Source organism: Triturus cristatus, chromosome 3_2 (assembly GCF_964204655.1).
Source record: "Triturus cristatus chromosome 3_2, aTriCri1.1, whole genome shotgun sequence".
NCBI lineage: Eukaryota > Metazoa > Chordata > Amphibia > Caudata > Salamandridae > Triturus > Triturus cristatus.
In genome coordinates, this window is record NC_140584.1 from 1,140,032,185 (window position 1) to 1,140,058,360 (window position 26,176).

The 26,176-nt window shown below is 46.7% G+C and overlaps 1 protein-coding gene across 2 annotated transcripts in view; it reads left to right on the forward strand.

Annotated features, from left to right (window-relative positions):
• Window positions 1-26,176, forward strand: part of XRCC5 (X-ray repair cross complementing 5) — a 519,003-nt gene that overhangs the window by 152,339 nt on the left and 340,488 nt on the right. For both annotated transcript variants that reach the window (XM_085649958.1, XM_085649959.1), the window contains exon 12: window positions 21,453-21,543. In XM_085649958.1, coding sequence (XP_085506084.1) covers window positions 21,453-21,543 — 91 coding nt within the window. The remainder of the gene's footprint in view (window positions 1-21,452; window positions 21,544-26,176) is intronic.

The window sequence follows — 26,176 nt, forward strand, 5'->3', positions numbered from 1 at the left end:
TATCAATGTTTTGTGACTGAAATCCGATTGCTAAACATGAATATTTTACAGACACCGTAAAGGAGGTGGTAATCCCTGCCTCCTCTTAAACAGAATTAAAGAAACTTTCATTTTTAAACTCATCCCGTTTTCTCATAAGGAAAACGGGCTGCCTTTAAATAAAACTATTATTTTATTTAAAAGCAATCGTAACCATAGTGCTCTGATGACCCCAGCAGGTCACAATCCCTGTGATGGCAGAAAATCATAATGGGTCGTAATTTATGACCTACCTTATTTGTATTCATGAGGTAAGTCGAATTGTGATCCTGTATATTGTGAACTGACCTATTGGCATATAGGTTGTTTCACAAAATACCATACTGGTTGCAAATTGTGACCAGTATTTTGCGGCCAGTGTTTTGTACATCTGGCCCCTAGCTCTCAAAGCCTTCTATTACAATATTCAGGGCAAAGTAGTTTTAGTGAAAAGTGATCAAAATGACTACCATACATTACTTAATATATTACTTTAAAAAACTGGGCAGTAGTCATCATTCACCACAAGTTTCAGCACTGACGCAAAACACTCTGCCTTGGGTGAGCCTATCAGACAGTGAATGCTGACTGTTTACAAATCACCTATTGTGGACAGGCAAAGAACTTATAGAGCTGTACAGCCCGCCCATTAGTCACCATTGGCTGGCTGTATTGTCACTCTAATTTGCTTGCTTCAAATTCGATCAATCAATCGGGAATTATAAGCGCGCTACTCCCCCGTGAGGGTCTCAAGGCACTTGGGGGGGGAAGGTGGGGGGGGGGAGTGGAGGGTGGGTTATGCCGCTCCATTCAGCCGAAGAGCCAGGTCTTGAGGGTCTTCCTGAAGGTGTTCAGGGAGGGCATGCGTCTGATGTCTGCCAGTAGCTCGTTCCAGGTCTTGGCTGCGATGTGAGAGAACGATCTCCCGCGTGATCTGGCTCTGTGGATCCGCGGTGTTTCGGCCAGTGCGAGATTTGATGATCGCAGGTTTCTTTTGGGTACATGGAAGTTTATTCTGTCGTTTAGGTATTTGGGTCCGTTGTTGTGCAGGCACTTGTAGGCATGGGTGAGGATTTTGAAGGTGACTCTCTTCTCCACTGGGAGCCAGTGGAGTCGCCGCAGGTGTTGGCTGATGTGTTTGTGCCGGGGGATGCCGAGGACAAGTCTGGCCGCGGTGTTCTGTACCGTTTGCAGTTTGCAGAGTAGGGACTTGTTGATGCCGGCATAGAGTGCGTTGCCATAGTCGAGTTTTCTGGTGATGAGTGCGTGGGTGACTGTTTTCCTCGATTCGGGGGGGATCCATGCATTTGAAGGTCTTACGGAGAATGCGGAGGGTGTTGAAGCAGCTGGATGTGACGCCGTTGAGCTGTCGGTTCATGGTGAGTGATGAGTGGAGTATGATGCCGAGGTTCTTGGCGTGGTCTGAGGGGTTAGGTGGGCTTCCGAGGACGGTGGGCCACCAGGTCGTGTCCCATGCTGATGGGGTGGTTCCAAGGATGAGAACTTCTGTTTTCTCGGCGTTGAGTTTTAGGCAGCTGTTGGTCATCCAGACTGCCACTTCTTGTATTCCTCTCTGGAAATTGAGTTTAGCGGTGGTGGGGTCTTTGGTGTGGGAGAGGATGAGCTGGGTGTCGTCGGCGTAGGATACAATATTAAGGCCGTGTTGTCCGACAATTTCTGCGAGGGGGGGCCATGTAGACGTTGAAGAGGGTCGGCCTTAGAGATGACCACTGTGGTACTCCGCATGTGATGTTTGCTGGGGGCGGAGAGGAAGGGAGGTAGTCTGATCCTTTGTCTTCTTACGGTGAGGAACGAGCGGATCCAGTCTAGGGCAGTTCCTTGTATGCCGGCCTCACGTAGTCTGGTGATTAGTGTGCGATGAGAGACGGTGTCGAAGGCTGCAGACAGGTCGAGGATGATGAGGGCCGCAGGTCCAGGAGGGTGCGGATGTCATCTGTGGCGGCAAGTAGGCCAGTCTCGGTGCTGTGGTTAGCTCGGAATCCGGATTGGGACGGGTCGAGGACGGCGTGTTCTTCAATGAATCGTGTCAGTTCCCTGTTGACTGCTTTTTCTACCACTTTGGCTGCGAAGGGGAGAAGTGAGATGGGCCGGTAGTTTTTGAGGTCGGTGGGGTCCGCTGTGAGTTTCTTGAGCAGGGTACTGACTTCGGCGCGCTTCCAGTCGTCTGGTAAGGTGCCTGTTTTGAAGGTGGTGTTGATGGTGTGTTGCAGTTGGGGTGCGATGGTGTCTGCGGCTCTGTGGTAGATGTGCAGGGGTCAGTGGGGGCCCCCGAGTGGATGCCTTTCATGGCCGCGGAGATGTCCATGGTCGTGATTGGTGTCCAGTTGAAGATGGTGGGCTGGCTGGTGTCTTGGCGAGGTGAAGGGCTGGCTGAGGTGTCTTGTGGATGGTCGGTGAAGTTCAAGTAGAGTGTTCTAATCTTGAGGTGGAAGAACGTTCCGAGCTTGTCGCAGAGGTGCTGTGAAGGGGTGATGACTGTGGTTTCGCTGTGTGGGTTCGTGAATTCCTGGATAATAATAATCCACATTTGTAAAGCGCAAACAATCACCCGTAAGGGTCTCTAGGCGCTGGGGGCCGTTGGGAAGATTAAGCAAGCTATTGCCCAGAGTCACATGGTGCTGGTCTAATCTGCCGCCAGCGCCGGGGATCGAACCGTGATCCCCAGATTCTGGAGTCAGTCACCCTGGCTGCGGCGCCACACCTCTTCCATGACGTTGAAGTGTTCCTTGGAGTTGATGGAGTTGGTGAGGATTTTGTTGTGGATAAAGTTCCTTTTAGTTTTTCTGATTTGGCTGTGGTAGTCGGTCACGGCATTCTTGTAGATAAAGTAGCTATCGGCTGCCTTGGTATTCCGCCAGTTTTTTTCCAGGCGTCTGCAGGTGCACCTGGTTTCTTGGAGGGTGGTGGTGAACCAGGCTGCTTTTCTGGGGCGTTGTTTGCCGGGGTTGCGTAGCGGGGCTAGCTTGTCTGCGCAGTTGGCGATCCACGTGTGGAGTTCTCTGGCTGCGGTGTTTGCGCCGGATGCCCAGGTGTGGTTGTCTCGGGAGAGGGTGGAGTTCAGTTGCTCGTTGGTGATCTTGCTCCAGTTTCTGCGTGGTGGGCGAGGGGCTGGTCTAGGTGCTTTGGGTTTCTGGACGCAGTGGTGGTCGGTCCAAGGAGGTTGCGTTGTGTGGCTGAAGCGGATGCTGTTTCCTACAGCGCAGATGGGGTCGAGGGTGTGCCCTGCCCTGTGTGTTGGTGTGTTGACGAGTTGGTTGAGTCCGATGTTGGCGAGGTTGTCGCGGAGGATGGTGGAGTTTGGGTCCCTGGGGTTTTCGAGGTGGATGTTGAGGTCGCCATTAAGTAGGGGAGGGGGGCGGGACTGGAGGTAGGAAGGCGGGAGCGGGGGCTGTGTCGGGGGGAGGGGCCGCAGGGACAGCCGCGGCGGGAAAAGGCTGTGACAAAATAAAATAAGTAAAACATTCCCCAAATAAGAATTCAAACGGCAGAGGACCGAGTGAAATAAATAAAAAGAAACAGGAGAAGCAAGTGAGCAGGGGGCTAGGGGACACCTGGCGGGCTGGAACCGGGTCAACTCTGAAGACGGGAGGGCTCTTGTGCAGAGGTATCATTCGATGGCTTCACTTGTCCCTGCTTGTTTATCTGTGATTGTCACTCCCCTTGAGCATAGCGTATTTACCATCTCTCAGTTTGGCTGGCTTGTATCATTCCACTGCTCTCTTAGAGAACTGCATTTTTCTTCTTGCTTAAGTACTGTTTTCCATCTCTCTCCCTTGTGTATTTCTTCCCCCGCCACATACCTGCCTCCCCACACAGTTTTGCTATCTACCTCATTTTGCAAGCTCCCTCTCATGTGCTTCTCCCCCTTGCGAACATTTTTTTATGCATATTTTATTTGTTTACTTATTTTATGGTGGGGGCCAGCCCCGCTACCTATTTAAATTGTTTTATTTTTTTTTAAAAGCACGTTTGTGCAGCTTCTTTTCATTTTTTTAATTTTTATTTACAGATCGATTAAAGATTTGTAAAAAAAAAAAAAATGGTGCCTGCTTCATTTTATAGGCGTGTGTGCACCTACAAAATGAAGTGGCTGCTGTGTCTTAGCACGTTTCTTCTTTTCGCCTTACGCTGCACAGCATCTTGTTGATGCTAAAGGGCATTGGCAAAGCCAACAGGTCCCAAAGGTGAGACCTATAGGTTTTGCCAGTGCTTGCTTTAATAAGTATTCCTGTAATCTGCAGTTAAATCATCTATTGTTTTTTAATGTAATGAGAATGTCAATGTTACAGAATTTAGATCACAAGCGACTAACCTTTTCAATCACCTGCATGTAAACAGGGGTGAAAGGAGGGAAATTGCCTCTGTTCACTTGAAGATATTAAACATTCATGAATGTTATTATTCTTATTTACAGCAAAAAAGTAGGCATTTCAGTTTCTCAGCTGCATTGTTGGCAAATTCTTTGGGGCGCCATATGGAAAAACAACATTTTCAGATGGCTGGTTTGTGCTGTGTGGTGAAGCAGACCGCATTATGAATGTTTTTTCAATGAACACATGTAGTGTCTTGAAATAAACAGAACTAGAAATGAAAGACCAGCTTAATTAACTTTTTAAAAAACATTTCTGCTATTGATTGGTGGAGTAAAATTGCATATCCTTTTGCGGTATGCACACATATTTTGCAGACGTTTAAGAAAAGTTGATTTTTCAGCTTCTGTGTCATTCTTAGCAAACCCAAACTTGTTTTCCTAGAAGAAGATTTTGGGTGTGCTTCCCGAGAATTGGAGAGATGTTTTTTGTACTTGAATTTAGGTTGCTCTAGAAGAAGAGAAGTTGCGCATCGCCTGGAGCTGCAACCGCCAGATGGTGTGAGTTTTTGAGAGAGATATTCTCGGTTGCCACAGTGCAAGCCTTTATGAATAATACATGCAAATAAATTTAAAGAAGGTTCTGGCTTCGATGGGGAGCAAGTTGAGTGGTATGAGCACAAAGGAAATGTGATCTTAGTGCCCTGTTTACTTAGTTCAGTACTGCCTTCATAGGGGCCAGGTGAGTTTGGGGAATACCAGAAAGGAGAGCATTTCTGTTATTGAGTCTGGAGATGACTAAAACCTGTAGAGCATGTTTAAGGCAGAGTCTGGAATATTTTTTTTTTTTGAAGTATGAGTTGGAATGGGAAGCTCTTTGTTGTGTGTTTGCTTGAAGATTCAGATTCTTGTCAACGGTGAGCCTGAGGATTTGGAGTCAGTCATTTTGGGATTGCAGTGTTAAATCATGGTCAATAGATGATTTAATAAAGAAGGTCTCTTTATTCTCAAGAAAACAGGCAGGTACAGCAGCACAACCGGTCAGCAGGCCGTCGGCTAATTCTTTCATAAAGGAACCGCCCGCGGCTTCGCGTTCCATGTTCTATGGAACGCGAAGAGACCGAGCGTGCAGTAGACTGTTAATTTACATAACATAACACATCCCCTCCTGAATATAACAAAGAAATAAAAAGAAAAAGAAAAATAACAGCATAACATGGCATCCCCTTCCTTTTAGAGAGAGAATTAACATTTAGAGTGAGTTGGCACAAACTAAATTGATACGAGAACTTAAAATAAAGCTCCAAAAAAAAAATATATATATTACAAAGGGAAACTTTCTGAAATATAATCCCCTAACCAGACAGGTGGTCCTTTTTCACGCTTGGAAAACCTTGAATTCAAATTAAGTTCATCTTGAATAGTAACATCTGAACATCTTGATTCAGTTTCTAAAACAGGTGAATCTGGAACAGGAGAAACAGTTACAGTGTTGTCATTGATGACCGCAGGAGACTTTGCACTTGAGTAAGTGTCAGAATTGTCATTACCTAGCAAATCATCAAAATCATAACAGTAAGGAGCTTTCTCAGTACAAATTGAAGGTGGAGAACATTTTGCTACCCTCTTGAGATTCCACACTTTACCATCAGTGAGACGTACAGCATTATTCATGATTTCAATAACTTGCATAGGTTCATAAAAGCTACTGTCTTCTTTAGAAGTCTTACCAGGTTTTTTTACTCTAACCCATTGTCCAATGTCAATGTTGGCATATTTAGTACCATCTTTTGAATCATACCACACTTTACTCTTAATATGAGCAGCATCACCTTTTTCTTTTACCAAATCCTCAGACCAATGTACAACATTGGATTTAAATAGCCAACGAGGAGTGAATTTGGTTCTAGGATTTCTTCCGCGCATAAGGACAAAAGGCGGATATCCAGTGGCATCACATATAGAAACTCTGTAAGCCCAAACCATTTTTAGGACTTGAGTTTCCCAATCATCACATTTATTTGACATTTGAATTGTATTTTTCATAACACGGTTGAAGCACTCAACCATTCCATTACTGTTTGGGTTGTACAAAGAAGTAGTTTTGTGTTTAATTCCTAGTTTATTGAAATATTCTTTGGTCTTGGTTGAAGAAAATTGAACACCATTGTCACTTAATAAGACGGAAGGAATACCTTCCATTATAAATGATTGATCAAGAAAATGAAGGACAGTATCGGTGTCAGCTTTGCTTACAATTTTGACAAAAGGCCATCTAGAATATAAATCCATTAATACCAAAATGTACTTGTGCTCTAAACCAATGGGACCCATGATATCAATTGCAGTATGTTCCCAAGGTGAACTGGGTCTAGTCATGGTACTTAAAGGAGGTTTGAAAGTGACCAATGATTTATCAGCGGCTTTACAGGATTTGCACTCTCTTACAAATGCCTCAATTTCGGAATCCATGCCAGGCCACCAAAACGAAGTCTTGACATTGCGTTTCGAACGGACAATACCAAAATGTCCTTCATGACACAACGCTATTATTGATGTGCGTAAGCTTTTAGGGGGAATGACTCTTTCACCGCGCCAAATGCTTTCATCCTGAACACTAAGATCAAACCTAACTTCCCAGAAAGGTTTTAAAGGGTGGTCGCTAGCTACTTTCCTTGGCCAAGATTGTGCAAGGTGTAATTTTACCTGTGATAATTCATCATCATTGGAATATTCTCTCTCCCATTTGTCTTTCATAATGCCAGAATTCCCCAAATCTTGTACATAGGCAATTTGAAATGAATTCCAGATTTCATCTTCGCAGACATCCAGTTGTTTGGGCATTCTCGAAAGAAAGTCTGCAATCCAATTTTTTTTCCCAGGAAGATACTCCATTTTGTAACAATAATCTTGTAATCTAATTGCTAGTCTAGTCACTCTAGGTGAAGTGTTTATGGTTCCTTCAGTGGTCAAGACTTTAAGTAAAGGTCTATGATCACTGCGCAAAATGAACTGCTTACCCCAAACAAAAGCACGATTATGATCAACAGCCCAAGCACACGCTAAGGTCTCTTTCTCAATGAGTATTTCTCTTCAGTGGGTGACAAGGATCTGGAGGCATAAGCCACAATATGTTCTATGCCATTGCGATCAATCTGAGCAAGAACAGCTCCTAAACCTTTTATGCTAGCATCAGTTGTGATTATAGTTTGAGCATCAGGGGCAAAACTCTTCAAGGAGGCAATTTTGGTGATCCAATCCTTAATATCTACAAAATCCTGTTCACACTCAGGTGACCAATCAAATTTAACTTTGTTCTTTAAGAGTTGCCTGATGTTGTAGGTTCTAGCAGCAAAATTTGGAATGTACTTTGAGCAAAATTCAGCAAGACCTATAAAAGATCTGACATCTTTGCAGTTAGGAGCAGGCGCACATTTTATTGCGTCAACCAGATTAGGCTTAGGTCTAATTCCTTCACTATCTATGACATGACCCAAATAGGTGACGTGATCACTGGCAAAGGTACCTTTAGAATACTCAATGGTCAAACCTTTAGATTCCAATATTGATAGGACCGTCTCTAAAGTTTTATCGTGTTCTACTTTGTTTCTACCAAAAACGAGAATATCGTCTTGAAAAAACTTGGTATTTTTTACGTTAGCGAACAATTTATGCATAAGGCGTTGAAAAACGGCCGCAGCAGATGCTAAGCCGAAAGGCATCCTTTTGAACTGGAAACATCCCTGTGGGGTGATAAAGGCAGTGAGTTTATTGCTACTTTTTGAAAGTGGAATCTGATGATATTCGGCTGATAAATCAATTAGGGTGAACCACTTGGCACCTTCTAATAAAGCTAACGGTTCAATAATTTTTGGCAAAGGAAATTGATCAACCACAATATTTTCATTTAAGTGGCGCAAATCAACACACAGCCCCAATTTCCCATAACTGCGTTTAACTACGACCAAGGGAGAAACCCAAGATGAAGCTTCGATTGGTTAAATTATGTGTGAAGAGACTAGTCTATCGAATTCCGCAGCACCATCATTCCTTAGGATAATTGGAACACTCCTGACTTTAGGAATTTTTGGTACTGCGTTATTTTTGAGAATTTTTTTGTGTTCAAAATCCCTTAACATGCCAATATTTTTTTTGCAAACGGAAGGAAACTTTTTCAAAAGTTTTTCACCAACCTTTGTTCCCTCGTCCATTACTAGTACTTTCTCTACTGCATTGGGGTCAAGAATTATATGCTAATTTCCCTGGTCTTTCCATCCCAAAACTGATGGGCCCTTTTTGGAAATATATAACTTACCATAGGATTGACGATTTTTAAATTCAAATTTGAACCACCGAAAACCGATATCAATTTTTTCACCCTCATAACCTTCAGGATCAATCTCCGAAGGAAAAAGTTTTGAACCAACCTTGTCGATTACGTTTTTTTCCATAGCTCTTCATTAACTATGGAATAGGGTGAACCTGAGTCAGCGTATATTCTCACACGCACTCAACCTATGTGGATCCAACATCCTGGTTTATTTTCAATCAACAAGCATCTATCCCTAATATTGAGAAGAAGTTTTTTCTTTATAGCTCCAGAACATTCAGAGACCTGTTCATCACTACTGCTCGCATCATCGGAATCTGTATCTACTTGGACACACTTAACAGCTTTATTTTATCTTCTACATGCTTTAGTGTAATCCTCATATATACCACACGCACCACATTTAGTCTTTCTCACGGGACAAGATTTAGCAAAAGCTAAATGCTCCAAACTTCCACATCTATAGCATTTGGGCGGTTCACTGTACGATCTGGATTTATTCCATCCATCAGATTTTGGTTTACTGTTATGACTTTTTTTTGCATTAAATTTACTTTGGCACAATGATCTTTAGCAACACTATCGTTCTTTAAAGCATTTGCACATCTACTGGATGTTTCTGCTTTACGGACTACTGCAAGAATATCATCGAGACTGGCATCACCATTCATCCATAGGCGTTCCTGAATTGCGGGATTATTGGCAAGCATGACCACTTGGTCACGTACTAAATCCTCTAATAATTCACCAAACGCACAATCCGTTGCCAATTTTTTTAACTCACTTACGTAATCATCAACAGATTCATTCTTCTGTTGTTTCCTTTGGAAGAATTTATATTGGGTGATACCTATACACACTTTAGGAGCATAGTATTTATCTAAATTGGACAAGGCAACCGTGAAAACATTGCTAACCCCACTCCCAACTATGGGTTTATTCATTTGGTTGTATGATTTCAGTCCTTGTGGGCCTAGAGAATGTAATAAAATGCGTTTTTCTGATCAGCTGACATCTTGCCATCCGAATCCGCAGTCTCAATATAGTTCAGAAAATATTCTTTCCATCCTGTCCATTTTAACGTTGGTTCTGAACCAGAAGACCAAAAAGCTTCAGGATGACTTAATGAAAAGGTCTGTTGACTCATGTTGCTACAGCTACGAGAATGGATAAAGTTTAAAAAAAAAAAATCTTAAATATCAGCCCAAATGTAGTGGAATTGTTCAGTGAAAACTACAGCCAAACACTGTCCATTCTTCACCACATAAGCAGAAGTCAAAGGATAAATTTATTTCCAAAGTCAAATTTCCACACAAAAATAAAATGATGAAAAACCATAGATTTGATGAATGAAGGTTGAAAGTATTCACCAAAATGTGCAGATACAGTGAAAAAGGACAATCCGTGAGTAGAAATCCCTTTGAAATTCGAAATGCAGAGAAAAATGCGTCTTGTAATGACAAACGCTCTTTCTAAACTTTAGAAGGCCTTCCCAATCCAAGATGGCCGTTAAGTGTCATGTGACACACCACGTTCAGTAGGAGAACGAGTGACGCGCACAAGGTTCACTTTAATGACTCGCCGCTTGAGGAGGAGGTCGCGAGCACAGAACAGTCAGCTGGTTGCCTTGAAATGCCATTGAATCCTGAAGGAAAGCAACGGTAAGGTGCAACCCAGCGCACGTTCAAAATTCAAAGCGAGTGAAACAATAAATGAATCGCTCACCAATGCAAAGGTTTGTTCTCCTCGGCTGCATGAGTTTCTTCACTTAGAAGGTTGCAGTGAACTCTTCACGATGCGTCGCGTCAACTCTGCCTGTAATTCCCTCTTCAATCCAAACAGTACGAAGCTCGTTCGTATCCCGATCGTCGCCAATTGTTAAATCATGGTCAATGGATGATTTAATAAAGAAGGTATCTTTATTCCCAAGAAAACAGGCAGGTACAGCAGCACAACCGGTCAGCAGGCCGTCGGCTAATTCTTTCATAAAGTAAACGACCGCGGCTTCGTGTTCCATGTTCTATGGAACGCGAAGAGACCGAGCGTACAGTAGACTATGTTAATTTACATAACATAACACGCAGTCTAGTGTATTTAAGAAATGTATCCAATCATGGACTAGGTGTCATGATTGCCGTTCTCCCCCTCCCCCAGGGACGGTTAACTACAAAGATGGCTGACGCCCCGGGGCGCACATGCGCGGGGGCCGGCCAGGCAAGTCAAAACACAGCCACCCTCGAGCAGTGATGCTTTGCATTCCTGCTTCGGGTTTGTGTTGCTCATTCGGGTTACACACCTGACACTTCCGGGGCATTGAGCTCCTCGTCCGCGTCCTGTGTTCGTTGCGGCGTTTCTCCTGCCCGGGTCATCTCTTCTCGGCGACCGTGTCCTGCTGTTTCCTACAAAGAAGAAAAAACAAAGCAAAGCTGCATTAACGATTTAGACAGTAACAGTGCTTTTGCGCTGACATTTAATTTTAAATACTTTCTGTTTCCACTATACTTACTTGATCCTGTGTTCTTGGTGCTGTGGGAATCCATTCCTGTATTTGATGTACCTGTTTTGGGGAATAGAAAAAGGACAATTATTTATCTGAACTAAGGTGTTATTTTGGTTGAGCAGTTTTTGACAGTGATTTTGGCGAATATTCTTCACACACTAGGCCTGGTTTATATGTGGGTTCAATTGACATCAGCATAGGTCATTTGTTATTGATTAACTCCTTTTTGAGTAGCCCTTGACTTAGCAGCTCCTCATTTTCTCTCCAGCACCAGACACAAGCCTTACACTCCAGCTACTTATATTATTTGGAAGAATGACATTTCCAAGGTATGGAGTAGTATTGTAGAGCAACTAAAGGGGTAGAAGATTAACCTTCCCACATGCTAACCTGTTCTCTGTACTTCTCTCTTGCCTACAACCTTTTGCTTTGTCCTGACGGGTCCTGTTGCCACCTGCGTTTCGACGTGCGATTTCTTTCCCCTTTCCTTGTTTTGTTTCCCTTCTTCCCCTGGTTACCATTGTCACTTTGACTTCATTGGGTGCATTAGGTGGCTCAGGGAAGTTGCGGACCTTGCTTCATGTTCATGACGTTTCTGCAGAAATATTGTTGAATCTTGACAGAACGCGAAGCCAAAACAGACAAGTAGTCTTTTCGCACGAACGTCCTGGTAATGAGTCAGGTGACTCTTACAGACTTAGCCCACATGTTGAGTAGCTTACAGAAAGAAACAGAGGCCCTATCAGCATGGGTGGATACTATACAGCGGGGACTGAGGTCTGAATCTGGAGTAGGGCATATGGTCGGGACTCCGTTTACTCCTTCTACTCAGACTCCTGGTGCTAGCCTTCGGTAATACAAGTCACCACACCACAGTCCATTCCATTGCCCCACCCCCCCCCCCCCCCCCCCCCCCCCCCGGCGGTTTTATGGGGATCCTACCAAATTTGCGGCCTTCATTAGCCAGTGTCAGCTTCACTTCATGTGCAAAGCCACTTGCTTTCCAACGGATCAAGCGAAAGTAGCATTTGTTATATCCTATCTGGGGGTGTCTGCTGCCAATTGTACCATACCTCAAATAGAAAGTAATTATCAACTGTCACAGGATTATATCGCCTTCAATCAATCAAACATTTGTAGAGCGCACTACATACCCGTGAGGGTCTCAAGGCGCTGGGAGGGGCGCTACTGATCGAACAGCCAGGTCTTGAATAGCCTCCTGAAGGTCAGCAGGTCTTGGGTCTGTCATAGGCTCAGTGGGAGGATGTTCCAGGTCTTGCCGGTGAGGTGGGAGAAGGATCTCCCACCAGTGGTTGTTGTTCGGATGCGCGGGACGGTTGCGAGTGCGAGGTCGGCGGAGCTGGCGGTTGGGGATGTAAAAGGAAAGTCGTCTGTTGAGGTTGGCTGGGCCGGTCTTGTGGAGTGCCTTGTGTGCGTGGATGAGGAGCTTGAAGGATATCCTCTTGTTGACGCGGAGCCAGTGCAGGTTTCTCAGGTGGGGGGTGATGTGGCTGTGGCATGGTACGTCGAGGATAAGTCGTGCTGAGGCGTTTTTGATGCGTTGCAGTCGTTTGATGAGCTTGCTTGGGGCTCCCACGTAGAGGGCATTTCCGTAGTCGAGTCTGCTGCTGACGAGGGCCTGGGTGACTGTTTTTGTATCTGTCGGGATCCACCTGTAGATCTTACGGAGCATGCGGAGGGTGTAGAAGCAGGAGGAGGAGACGGCATTGACTTGCTTGGTCATGGAGAGCGTGGAGTCGAGGATGATTCTCAGGTTGCGTGTGTGGTCGGTGGGTGTCGGGGCTGCCCCCAGTGCCGTCGGCCACCAGGAGTCGTCCCAGGCTGAAGGGTTGGAGCCGAGGATGAGGACCTCCATTTTGTCCGTATTCAGCTTCAGTCTGCTGTTCTTCATCCAGTCTGCGACGGCCTTCATTCCTTCGTGGAGGTTGGCTTTGGCAGTGATGGGGTCCTTGGTGATGGGGTACTTGGTGAGAGAGGGGATCAGTTGAGTGTCGTCGGCGTAGGAGATTATGTTGAGGTGGTGCTGTCGGGTGACGTGTGCGAGCCGGTCATGTAAATGTTGAACAGTGTCAGGCTGAGGGAAGATCCCTGGGGTACGCCGCAGATGATCTCGGAGGCTTCGGATCGGAATGGGGGGAGGCGGACACTCTGGGTTCTGCTGGAGAAGAAGGAGGTGGTCCATTCCAGAGCCTTGTCTCGGATCCTTACGGCGTGGAGGCGTGCGCGTATTGTGCGGTGGCAGATGGTGTCGAAGGCGGCGGAGCGGTCCAGGAGGATGAGGGCTGCGGTCTCACCGTTGTCCAGCAGGGTCCTGATGTCATCGGTGGCGGCGATGAGGGCGGTCTCCGTGCTATGGTTGCTGCGGAACCCTGACTGGGAGGGGTCCAGGATTCTGTTTTCTTCGAGGTATGAGGTTAGCTGTCTGACGATTTTTTCGATGACCTTGGCCAGGAACGGGAGCAGAGAGATGGGCCGGAAGTTCTTGAAGTCTCTAGGGTCTGCCTTGGGTTTTTTGAGTAGGGTGTTGATCTCGGCGTGTTTCCAGCTCTCTGGGAAGGTCGCGGTCTCGAGGGAGTGATTGATGACGTTGCGCAGGTAGAGTGCGATGGAGCTGCTGGCTTTGTTGAAGATGTGGTGCGGGAATGGGTCTGACGGGGAGCCGGAGTGGATTGTGCTCATGGTCTTGATGGTGTCATCGATGCTTAGGCTGGCCCAGGCTAGCAGGGGGTCGTGGTCGATGGTGTGCGAAGAGTCTGTTGTGTTGCTGTCTGTTGGGGCTGTCTGGGTGTTGAAGCTGTTGTGGATGTCTGCTATCTTCTGGTGGAAAAAAGTGGCGAGGGAGTCGCACAGGGCTTGCGACGACAGGATGTCGTTGGTGTTGGAGCTGGGGTTGGAGAGTTCCTTCGCGATGTTGAAGAGCTCTTTGCTATTGTGTGCGTTGTTGTCGAGGCGGTCTTTGAAGGAGGTCCTCTGGCAGTCCTGATGAGGTGACGGTGGTTGCGGGTAGCGTCCTTATGTACTGCGAGGCTGTCCGGAGTCTGTTCGCTGTGCCATTTCTTCTCTAGTTTCTGGCAGGCTCGCTTGGAGGCTAGGAGTTCTGGGGTGAACCAGCTGGCCCTCTTGCTGGTGTCTCTGTGGGGGGGTTTCTTCAGCGGGCGAGGGTGTTGGCGCAGTCGCCGATCCAGTGTCTGAGGCTGTGGGCAGCATCGTCGGTGTTGGAGGGTTCGGTGGGTGGGCTGAGAGCGAGGTTTGCGTGTGGTTGGTCTTCAGTGATTTTTCTCCAGCAGCGGCGGGGGATCTGTTGGGTGCGGTGGTGTGTTGGGTTTCTGGAAGGGGAAGTGGATGCAGCGGTGGTCTGTCCAGAGGAGTTAGGTTGTGTGGCTGAAGGAGACGTGGGGCCTTGAGGAGAAGCATGGGTCGAGCGTGTGGCCGGCGGAGTGGGTAGGCGTTGTGACGAGTTGCCTCAGTCTGAGATTGGCGAGGTTATCGTTCAGAGTTGTCGGGTTGCTGTCGTTGTTGTTCTCAAGGTGAAAGTTCAGGTCTCCGAGGAGGATGTAGTCGGTGGAGGTCACGGCGTGAATGCTGATGAAGTCGCTGAACTGGGGTCAGGGTCCAGGGGGTCTGTAGACGAGGGTGCGTCTGAGGGTGGAGTTGGGGTCTGTGTGGATCTGGAAATGCATGTGTTCGGCGGTGCTGAGAGTGTCGTCGGTGCTGGTCGATACCCTGATGCTGTTCTTCTGGACGATGGCGATTCCTCCTCCGACTCCGTTGGTGCGGTCTCTGCGGGTGATCTTGTAGCTGTCTGAGATGGCTATGGTGATGTCGGGTGCGGAGGAGTCGTTCATCCAAGTCTCTGTCAGGAAGGCGACGTCCGGGGATGATGTGTCGAGCAGGTCCCAGAGCTCGACAGCGCGTTTGTGTGCGGAGCGGGTGTTCAGTAGGATGCATCGGAGGTGGTTGAGGTCTTTCTTGGCATGTGGTTCGGTGGCTCTGAGGCTGGTGTAGCTGCAGTTCCGGCAGGTGAAGGGACCATGTGTGCATTTCGGGGCGGCCTTGAAGCAGGTGTGGGTCGGTCCGGAGTTGAGAGCGTGCAGTGTGCTGGCATCGTAGTGGTGGCGGTCGTCATGGCAGGCGCGGGGATCAGGGGTTCTGGTGCTGGGCGTGGACGGGCACAGACGGGCTTGCCGCAAGCGGCACGCCCGCTGCGCGCATCCACCATATATGGGGAGGGAGGAGCAGCTGGGAGGCGGGAGGCAGGGGCAGCGAATGGGCAGTCCGGGGGGAGGGTACGCAGCGGTGGGAGCGGCGAAAAGAACGGAAGGCAAGGGCACAGAGTCACGGGGGCAACAATGGGAACAGAAGGAAAAACAGGCACAGAATCACGGGGGTAACGATGGGAACAGAAGGAAAAAAGGGTACAGGAGAAAATACAGGCACAGGGGGAAGACAGACAACAGCAGTCACAGACACCAAAAAACAATAAGGGCAAATACAATGAATGACACCGACCATTCAAGAGAGAACTCAGGAAATTATTCGATAGGCATTCCTTCATGCTGTCAGTGGACTCTGAATTCCTGAATTTAAAACAGGGAACTAAGGATTTAACTTAATACATCTCCACGTTTAACAGATTAGTGGCAGAAGCCGGGTGGCCAGAGGAGAAGCGTAGTGCCTTGTTCTATCGGGGCTTGAGAGAAGACCTAAAAGACTTGTTAGCGCAAGTAGTCAACCCGCCTGAGTCTTGCACTGCCCTTATAGACCTTGTGGTTAAATTGGACCATAGGATAACTGAAAGAAAGAGAGAGGCAGGTCAGAGGGACAAAGAGGAAAAACCTGAATCCTGGAAAACAACCGAAGAACCTGAACCAATGCAAATAGGGAGCTTAAGAGGTCCTCTTAGCGAAGAAGAATGACAGCGAAGGCGGCACAAGAAATTGTGTTTATACTGTGGAATGCAAGGCCATTTCCTTAGGGAATGTCCTGTAAAACCAAGGCCGGCAAGGCGTGCGGAAAACTAGGAAGCCCGAAGTCTCATGAGACAAAGGCTTTGGGTAATTCAGGAATGATTGTCTCGCAAACGGCAGTAACAGCTTCTTTACCACGTCATTTGTTTCCTTCCTCACGCCTTATATGGGGCCACCAGGTTTCAGATGTACAGATAATGGTGGATTCTGGTGCTTCGGGCAACTTCATGGATGCACAGTGGGCTCAGGGTAAAAGGATTCCTTGGGTGTCTAAAGATTCGTGGGAGGAAGTCACAACCATAGATGGTAGTACTCTGAAGTCTGGCCCCATTGCACATGCTACTATCAACAAAACATTAATCCTTCATGAAAGACATCATGAGCTTATTGCATTCGATCTTATACAATCCCCACAGTTTCCAGCTGTATTAGGGTTACAGTGGCTATGTCAACATAGTCCACTTATTGATTAGAAGGCAATGACGCTCGCTTTTAATACCGATTTACTGTAAAGAACATCTTCTTTATGACACAAGCTATTCCAAGAGGGTCGGAGCACTCACCAGTACTGAGGAATCTGAGTTACCTCTTGTTTATCAGGATCTTAAGGAATTGTTTGATAGCGAGATGGCCACTAGCCTTCCACCCCATAGGTCTTTTGATTGTAGGATAAACCTATTGCCTGGAACTCGCATACCTTGCAGTATGGTGTACTCCTTAACGGAGAAGGAGAATCTGTATCTAAGGGAATACTTGGATGAAATGTTGAGGATAGGGTTTATCCGCCCCTCCAGGTCACCAGCTTCCTCTTCTCTCTTTTTTATACCAAAGAGAGAGGGAGGTCTTAGGTGCTGTATAGATTATAGGGCATCAAATGCAATTACCATTAAGAATAGGTATCCCCTACCACTGATATCCTCCCTCCTTGATCAAATAAAAGAAGCCCAAGTGTTCACCAAGCTAGATTTAAGAGGAGCCTACCATCTCGTGAGAATTGAGGGGGACGAGTGGAAGACAGCTTTTTGTACTAAATATGGTCTATACTAATATTTAGTGATGCCATTCGGGTTGTGTAATGCCCCTTCGGCTTTTCAGTTTTTCATCAATGAGATCTTAAAGGATATGTTAGACCTGTTTGTCATTGCTTACATCGATGACCCCTTGATTTATTCTCCATCCCAGCAAGAACACGAAATTCATGTTAGGAGAGTCCTCGAACGTTTGCGGGACAACCATTTATATTGCAAATTTGAAAAGTGCTGTTTTCATACTCTGGAGGTAAGCTTTTTTCCATTCATGGTGACACCTCAGGGGATCAGCATGGACCCACAGAAAGTTGAAGCCATTACTCGTTGGCAAGCACCACAAACGGTTAAAGAGATCCAAAGTTTTCTTGTCTTTGCCAACTTTTACAGATGTTTTATCTGCAATTTTTCCGATTTGACTTCACCCATAACCAAGCTTTTGAAAAAGGGGGTTAAGTTTCAATGGACTACTGAGGCAGAGAAGTCCTTTATCACACTGAAGGAAGCTTTTACTCAGGCGCCTGTACTAAGACATCCAGATCCTTCCCGACCCTTTGTGGTCGAGGCTGATGACTCTCATGTGGCCGTGGGAAGGGTTCTTTCTCAGATAGATCCCAGTACAGGGCACCTTCATTCCATAGCATACTACTCACGGAAAATAACTCCGGCTGAACTGAATTATACTATAGGAGACAAGGAATTATTAGCCATTAAAAGAGTATTCGAGGAGTAGAGGCAATACCTGCTAGGAGCCAATCATAAAATAACTGTTCTCACAGATCATCACAATCTGCAATTTCTGAAATCCGCAAGGGCTCTATCCATGAGACAACTGCATTGGACTAAATTTTTTAGTGATTATGATTACGTAATACAATTCCAAGCGGGGAAAAAGAATGGGAAAGCAGATGCTCTATCCCGCTTAGGTTACGAACACATAGAACCACAAGGTGAGCCTCCCCCAGAGAATAATAATAAGAAGAACTGTTAAGGAAGAACAAGCATCCGCAGCTATGAAGCAGACAGTCGGTACCTAAGACGTCACTAAAGCTAAAGACCTGTTCTATGTCCAAGGGGGTTTAGTACTCCTCACCCACGAGTTGAGGTTACAGGCTTTCAGAGTGGAGCCACACTCATCCTCTCGCTGGACACTAAGGGTACAAAAAGACACTAGATTTATTAAAAATATACTTTTGGTGGCCTAGCATGGAGAGGGATACAAAACACTATATTCAGACATGTCGTGTGTGCCCAGGGAAAGCCTCTCACCAAATTCCTGCAGGGTTGATACAGCCTTTACCAACACCTCCTAGTCACCCTCAGAAAGACGGCCAAACCAAGAGAGTAAACCAGTGTTTTGAACAGTATGTCAGGTGCCAGGTCTTACACTCCCTTTCCGAGTGGGATGAAATGGTATGGATTGCCGAGTTTTCATATAACAGTTACCACTCTTCCACTGCTTACTCCCCTTTTTATTGTACTTACGGTTTTCTCCCACGAACCATACTATCCCCGCTTTCGTCCTCTTGTTCTACTCCTGCAGCTGCAGACCTTGTAAAGGAGATACAAAACGTACACAAGACAGCACAGGTGAACCTAGAAAGAGGTAAGGCAAGCTATAAAGAAAGGGCGGATCTTCACAGATGCACAGAGCCTGGATACAAGCAAGGGGACGAGGTGTGTCTGTCCTCCAAGAATCTTGCATTGAGAGGGTCTTGCAAATTCAAACCTCGGTATATAGGCCCCTACAGGATATGTAAGGTGGTGAATCCTGTCGCTATGAAGTTGGGCCTTCCGGCCTCAATGAAGATCCATCCGGTATTTCATGTTTCTCTTCTGAAACTGGTAGAACCGGGCATGCGCCTCCCTGATGTCCCAGCCCCTGTGATGGTGGACAATGAACCAGAATATGAGGTTGGAGCAATCATTGACTCACGTAGAGTGAGACGCAGGCTCCAGTATTTGGTACACTGGAAAGGTTACAGTTTTGAAGAAAGTACTTGGGAGCCAGCTAGTCAGGTGCACGCCCCTCGGTTGTTGCGTTTGTTTCACAAGCGACATCCTGATAGACCCAAGCCAAGAGTTTTACCCGCATAGAGATGTTATGTTTGTCTGTTTTACAATTGAGGTTAGCGGTTCCATGTAAAGTTTGGATAAATCGGTGAAAGAGTGAAACCTTGGGGTGATCATTTAGTAACTATAGTTGGTTTCGCAAGACGCCAGTTTGTCTTGACATTTTGTGATCAGTTTGCTAAGTAGGAGGAAAACCATTTGCGAACTAATCCATTTATCCCTAGAGTGTTTAGTAGGATTTTGTGATTGACTGTGTCAAACAAATGCTGATCGGTCTATTCGTGTGAGTAGGTAGGAATCTCCATTGTCTAATAGACACCATGCATCATCCATAATAAAATGTATCGCTGTTTCTGTGCTATACACCCCAGTCTAAAGCCAGACTGAACGTTATCTAGAAGGTTTTTCTGCAAGATGTATAGATTAAGATGAGTTGTGATGCGGTTTTTAATACTTTTGGCAAGAACTGGAAGGAAGTTGAGGTACTGGGCGGAGTTTGTTAAGGTGATTAGGGTCAACATCAGTTTTTTTCACAAGGGGAGTGACCTGCCGCACTTTTAAACAGACCGGAATGGCTCCTTGTGGCTTTGAAGCATTAATCAGATGAGTCCAGTACTGAGCTATATCCTCACTGCATTCTTTAATTATTGTGACGTGGGTGTGGTTGATTCAGTGTTTGCAATAATCATTACACTCGCACTCTCATTTACTAATATGAACTTGTTTCATACCGCATCAACTCTTCGGATTAGCCGAATGCTTGATGAATTAGCTGTGGTTGGTTGCTATTTACAGTTCTCTCTCTTTGATCTTTTCGTTGAACAAATCTGATATCTCTTTACTTCTCTCTTTTGTAGAAATGATCGTGGGTTTCATATGTTACTTGATAATATTGTATAGTGTTGTGGGGCACAACAGGGCTGCTCTCATTCTCCATTTTAGCTTCACATTTTAGCTTGACATCATTTTCCAATGGTGACTTTTTATATGCTTTGTGCTTACACAATAATATACTGAGAAATTATTATATGTGTAGTTCATTTTTTAGATGGCATTATTATCCTGTTATTTGTACACTCTGTACAAAGCTAGGCACATAGAACGTGATGCCCTTGTATTTGATTGTACGGTTGGAAACAGGTTTTTGGCTCCAGACTAGCCATCGCATCCGCTCTACTCCTTTGACACAGTGCAATTAGAATAGTGCTTTTATTGTATAAACAGGCTCTGCGTCCCATTCTCCAGAGGAGCAGTTCTTCTGGGATTGTCCTGGACCGCAACACAATGACTGAAGAGCAGTCCTGCTGACTGACCTCTATCTTGATAGGGACAATATCCTGTTCTGCACAGAGCGGCTTCCTGATAAATTATACTCGGTTCGGGCGTGGGGGGGGGGGGGTAAGCTATCCCAAGGGATTTGGCAGAGGGTACACCCACTATGCTCTTGTTAGTACAGGTTATGTTAGGTAGGAGTATAATCATATAATCACATAGTAATGTTATAATAGTTGGTCTGTTTATCTTTTTCACTATTCTTTTAATGCTGGTTACAATGCTTTGTTTCTTCAGCCTAGTAGTCGTAGCACACTCTTTCCATAAAAGAATACGATTCTTTCAATATATGTTTGAAAAGTCAATTCATATCTTTCTTGTGATTACCTTGAGTGTGCAAATGTAAACAACGAAAGGGTAGATCTGTTTCCACGTTTTCCTTGGGAAGTGTGGTTCGAGGTTGCTGAGACCATTTGGTACCCTGATAAGGTTAGGGGTTCAGATTGGGCACTGTGAGCTAGGTGGGAACCAGGCTAACATTCTCTGATGGTATGTGCGAACCCACTTCCCATATTCTGAAGCTTATGTTGCCCAGATACACAGTACTACGTAATTGATAGGAACCATATGACAGTAGTTTGGTTGTTCTGTTTCTTGCATAACCGTGTTGCTGGCTGTAGCTTTTCAGATTTAGCTTTGTATTTTAGTCTTTGGCAGCAGAGGTCAGGATTGAAGGATATTGTTTCCACCTTTGTTCAATCCGCCTCAGTTGTCGTCTCTCCTCCTTTAGATTTTCAGTCCCATGTTGAAGCTCACAAAAATGCTAAAGTTTACAAATGTCAAATGTGACTCCTATTTTGGTGTCTCCGTCCTCACAATTATTATATTCCTATTCTGTGTCCTCCCCCCTTTTTAGTGCTTGGTGTATGCGCAGCTCCCATACATGGAAGATATCAGACAATACATGTTTGCTTCACTAGAAAGCAACAAGAAAGCCATTCCCACAGGTGAGTTGGTGTTTTTTCTGCTGTCTTGTGTGATGGTCTGTAGCTCTGATATGTGATTGTAATGGGGAATATTAGTTGTTGGGAAGCTATAGGTGGGCACGATAGCCCCATCGATCTGCTCAGCCCCACCTTACCGTGAATCAGTGCCCATCTCCATAACTGTCAAGTGATATAAATGGGTGACGGTATTGATTTGATGTTAGAAGTGATTTTATTAACTTAAAATAATGACGCTTGGGGAAGCCTCTCAGACTCGCGTGCGGATACTTTGCAGTACTTTGTGTTTGGTGCTGTGCAAGTCTAGTGGCCAAGATAAAGTACATCCTGTTTCTTCAGGATTTGCATGCATGCCCTGCACATGTATAAGCTCTAAAATGTGAAACTAACATTCCTGCTGTGCTTTTGTGAACAGCAAGTCTCATATTTCCACTGTTCTTTTGTTTAGCGCAGAGAGCACAATTCTCCAGATAATCTGTACTTTTAGGTGGTTTTTTTAACATAATTCCTACATTTTCAGTGTATGTGAATTTAATTGTATATTTAAACATCTTTTAGTAGGGCTTTTTAATTTTGTGCTTCATGTTCAGTAGTTGTAGCACATGCCGTACTGTTTATTAGACAAGCGAAATGCGTATTCAAATGAAGTATTATGTTTATTTTAGTCAACAGTTTTCTGTAGTGTGATAGTTTCAGTCGCTATTTGATGGTTTGCCATGTAAGCAGCAATTATTAGAATTATTTAGGATGAACATCCAAGCAATCCAAAGAAGAGAATAGTTGATGGTAGGTCTAGAAACGAGGCCAGTGAAAGATGGCTTTTTAGTTTAGGTTGGGTTAAATTTCCAAGTTTACATCTGCAGTGAGTCTTTGCTCCAAAGACCCCATTGTCTGAGGGACCTATTAGGGAGGCCTGCCAGATATGGTGGATTTTTCAGGTGGATGGCCTTAAACTGCCTTAGACTGTTTAAGGTACTTCTATGTTCGAGGCATATGAGCTGCAGATTGTACACTTAGCATAGGTCGCCATCTGGTGTTGGGCCCGGATGTTTGCAGTTTGTTTTTCTTCTTGGACCGTCTTTGGAAGTCACGAGTTTGGTGACTCCTCCTTCGGTCCGTACTGCGCATGGGCTTCGGCTCCATCCTCAGATTGTTTTTTTCCGCCATCGGGCTCGGATGTGATACTTCGTACTCCGGCTTCGAACTTCTACGGTTCCAGCCTCGACGGAAAATCCTCGATTCTTCGAGTTCCTTCATCATCTTCATCTCTCGAAGCGGCACTTTTTCCATCCCGTACATCGACACCGGCCTTCGGGCCCTCCGCGACTCCGGTCCCGGCCGATGGAAAGGACTCCGTTTAAAAAGTGCCCAAAATGTGGGTCTAAATTTCCCCACACCGACCTCCATCAGGTGTGTAACCTTTGCCTCTCTCCGGAACACGAGGCTCGAGACTGCCCCGCCTGCAAGTCTTTTCGATCGAAGAAAACGATCCGAGATCGAAGGGCTCGACGCACCATGGCGCACTCATCCTCGACAGTTCCACCGGACATCTTCGGAGACGACGCCGAAGCTTCGGGGCAGACACACACCGAACTGGGAGAAGACATCGTCAGCGCTTCCGAGGCCGACGACTCCGACCTGGAGGACGTAACACCAGGACAGCGGGCCGTGAGTACAATGCCCCCTCCCAGCCCCGCACCGAAAACCAAAGAGACTCCGGTTACTCCCTCGCCTGCCGGCCTGGGCAAAACCAAAACCAAAGCCTCGATCACCCCACCTTCGGGCCCGGTGTCGAAGCACTCAAAGTCTCACGGCAGCTCGGGATCGAGCCAGCCGACGCCCGGTGCCGATAAACACCACTCGGCACCGAAGCCTGCAAAATCCAGCTCGACTCCGAAACCACCGGTGCCGAAGCCTGGACACTCGGCGCCGACCAAACACAAACAGAAATCGGTCGGCACCGACGCTCCGGCGCCGAAACAGCATTCGACGCCGAAACACACGGAGACCTCCAAAAAGCAGGGCGTACACAGAACATCGAAACCTCCGGTTCCGAAATCGCCGGTGCCGACAGACGACTCGGCGCCATTGGCTCTGTTTACACCAGACCCTTTACAAAAGACTTTGTCCAGAGATCCAAAGACTGGCCTTTTGACTGTGATTACTAAGAAGCGTCGCCTTGAGGCTCCGGCTCCTCCTCCTCCACCCAAAAAGAGGGACTCAGCTACTTCTCCCCTTAGAGTACCCTCCCCACTGCCACCCCCCCTCCCACCACCACCCCCCCTCCCACCACCACCCCCTCCACCTTTACCTCACTACGATCCGGCCCCATCCCCAGACCCGGATGACGGGGACCCGGACAATGACCCAGGGGACGCCCCAATGGATCCCACTCCACCAGGGACCCCAGATCCATGGGAGGATTATAATAACCCTGATGTACCCAATGTACCTCAAGACGACCTATACCCATCAAGGCCGTCTCCTCCAGAGGACTCTTTAGGGTTTCACCATTTAGTGCAGAGAGCAGCACACTACCATGGGGTGGACATGCACACGGAACCAGTGGAAGAAGACTTCCTACTGGATACATTTGATTTACAAGATCGTTCCACTGCTATTTTACCCATGCTTAAGGGTGTCACCAAGCACGCTACAGAGGTATTCAAAGACCCTGTCAGAGCCAGAGTACTAAACCCTAGAATAGAGAAGAAGTACAAGGCGGCACCCACAGACCCTGCATACATCAAGGGCCCTGCTCCTCTAGATTCCCTAGTTGTCTCCACAGCTAGAAAGCGGGCTAACTCCCAATCCTCAGGAGATGCCCCACCACCAGACAAGGAATCTAAACTTCTGGACGCGTCTGGTAAACGCACCGCCTACCAGGCTGCAAACATGTGGCGCATTGCAAATACACAAGCACTGCTTGCGCGATATGATAGAGCACACTATGATGAATTAGAGGCTCTTATGCAGCACCTTCCAGAGAAATACAAACGCCAAGCTCATGACCTGATACAGGAGGGCAAACTAATCACAAACACCTCCATTAAGTGTGCCCTCGATGCAGCAGACACTGCTTCTAGAGCCATAAACACCAGTGTCCTGCTTCGCCGCCATGCCTGGCTCAGGATATCAGGGTTCAAGCCTGAGGTCCAGACATCAATACTTAATCACACCTTTGACCAGCAAACACTCTTTGGCCCAAAGGTAGACGAAGCGCTCGAAAAAATGAAGAAAGATACAGACACAGCGAAGTCTATGGGAGCGCTCCAGACCCAAGCCTCTAAGCGTTCCTTTCGACGCTCGTCCTTTCGTGGCACAGGTAGAGGCTCCTCCACCGATAATGCCTCTACCTCCTACAAATCCCCTCCTCAAAATACCTTTTCAAAGGGCAACCAAAGAGGTGGTTACAGAGGCAACAACAATAAGGGCAGGGGCAAAACCAACAATACCCGTTCTGCCACCCCACCCGCACAATGACTCCCCTTCGCTCCCCCCAGACCATTCCACTCCGGTCGGGGGCAGACTACAAGATTTTATCCACGTATGGGAGTCCATAACATCGGACAAATGGGTGACCCAAATCATTCGGTCAGGGTACTGCCTCGAGCTAACATCTACCCCACCCAATATCCCACCAAGGCACCGTCCAATGTCCCAAGAGCATTCCACACTGCTCAAACAAGAGGTACTCTCGCTCCTCCAGAAACACGCCATAGAGCAGGTACCCGGCAATCAACGAAATCTAGGGGTCTACTCCCTATATTTCTTAATCCCAAAGAAAGACGAGACCCTCAGACCCATTCTGGATCTCCGGCCTCTAAATGCCTACATACATTCAGACCACTTTCACATGGTCACCTTACAACAAGTCCTCCCACTCCTCTGCCAGGGAGACTTTCTCACAACACTGGATCTGAAAGACGCGTACTTTCACATTCCAATACACCCCTCTCACAGAAAATACCTCAGGTTCGTGGTGGACGGGCAACATTACCAATTCAAGGTTCTCCCCTTCGGGGTCACCACTGCACCACGGGTGTTTACCAAATGCCTAGCAGTAGTAGCAGCACACCTCAGACGTCAACATGTTCACGTCTTCCCTTACTTAGACGACTGGCTCATAAAAGCCGCGTCCTACCACCAATGCGTGCAACATACAAACAGCACCATCCAACTGCTTCATCAGCTAGGCTTCACGGTGAACTACCAAAAGTCCCACCTCATACCATCTCACACAAAGCAATATCTCGGGGCCACCATAGACACCTCAAAAGGTATTGCCTATCCAAACTCAGCCAGAATCACAAGCATTCTAGCCTTACGCAAAATATTCCTTCCTCAACACTCTCTACCAGCAAGAGTGTTTATGAAGCTCATAGGGATGATGGCGTCTTGCATCTTCATAGTGCCCCATGCAAGACTCCACATGCGTCCACTTCAGGAGTGCCTAGCACAACAGTGGAACCAGGCCCAGGGTCAGCTGACGGATCTGGTGTTGGTGGACGGCCGCACACATCACTCTCTGCAGTGGTGGAACACCACAAACCTTTCCAAGGGACGGCCGTTCCTGGACCCGGTTCCCCAAGTGACTCTAACAGCGGACGCATCGCTCTCCGGCTGGGGAGCGCAC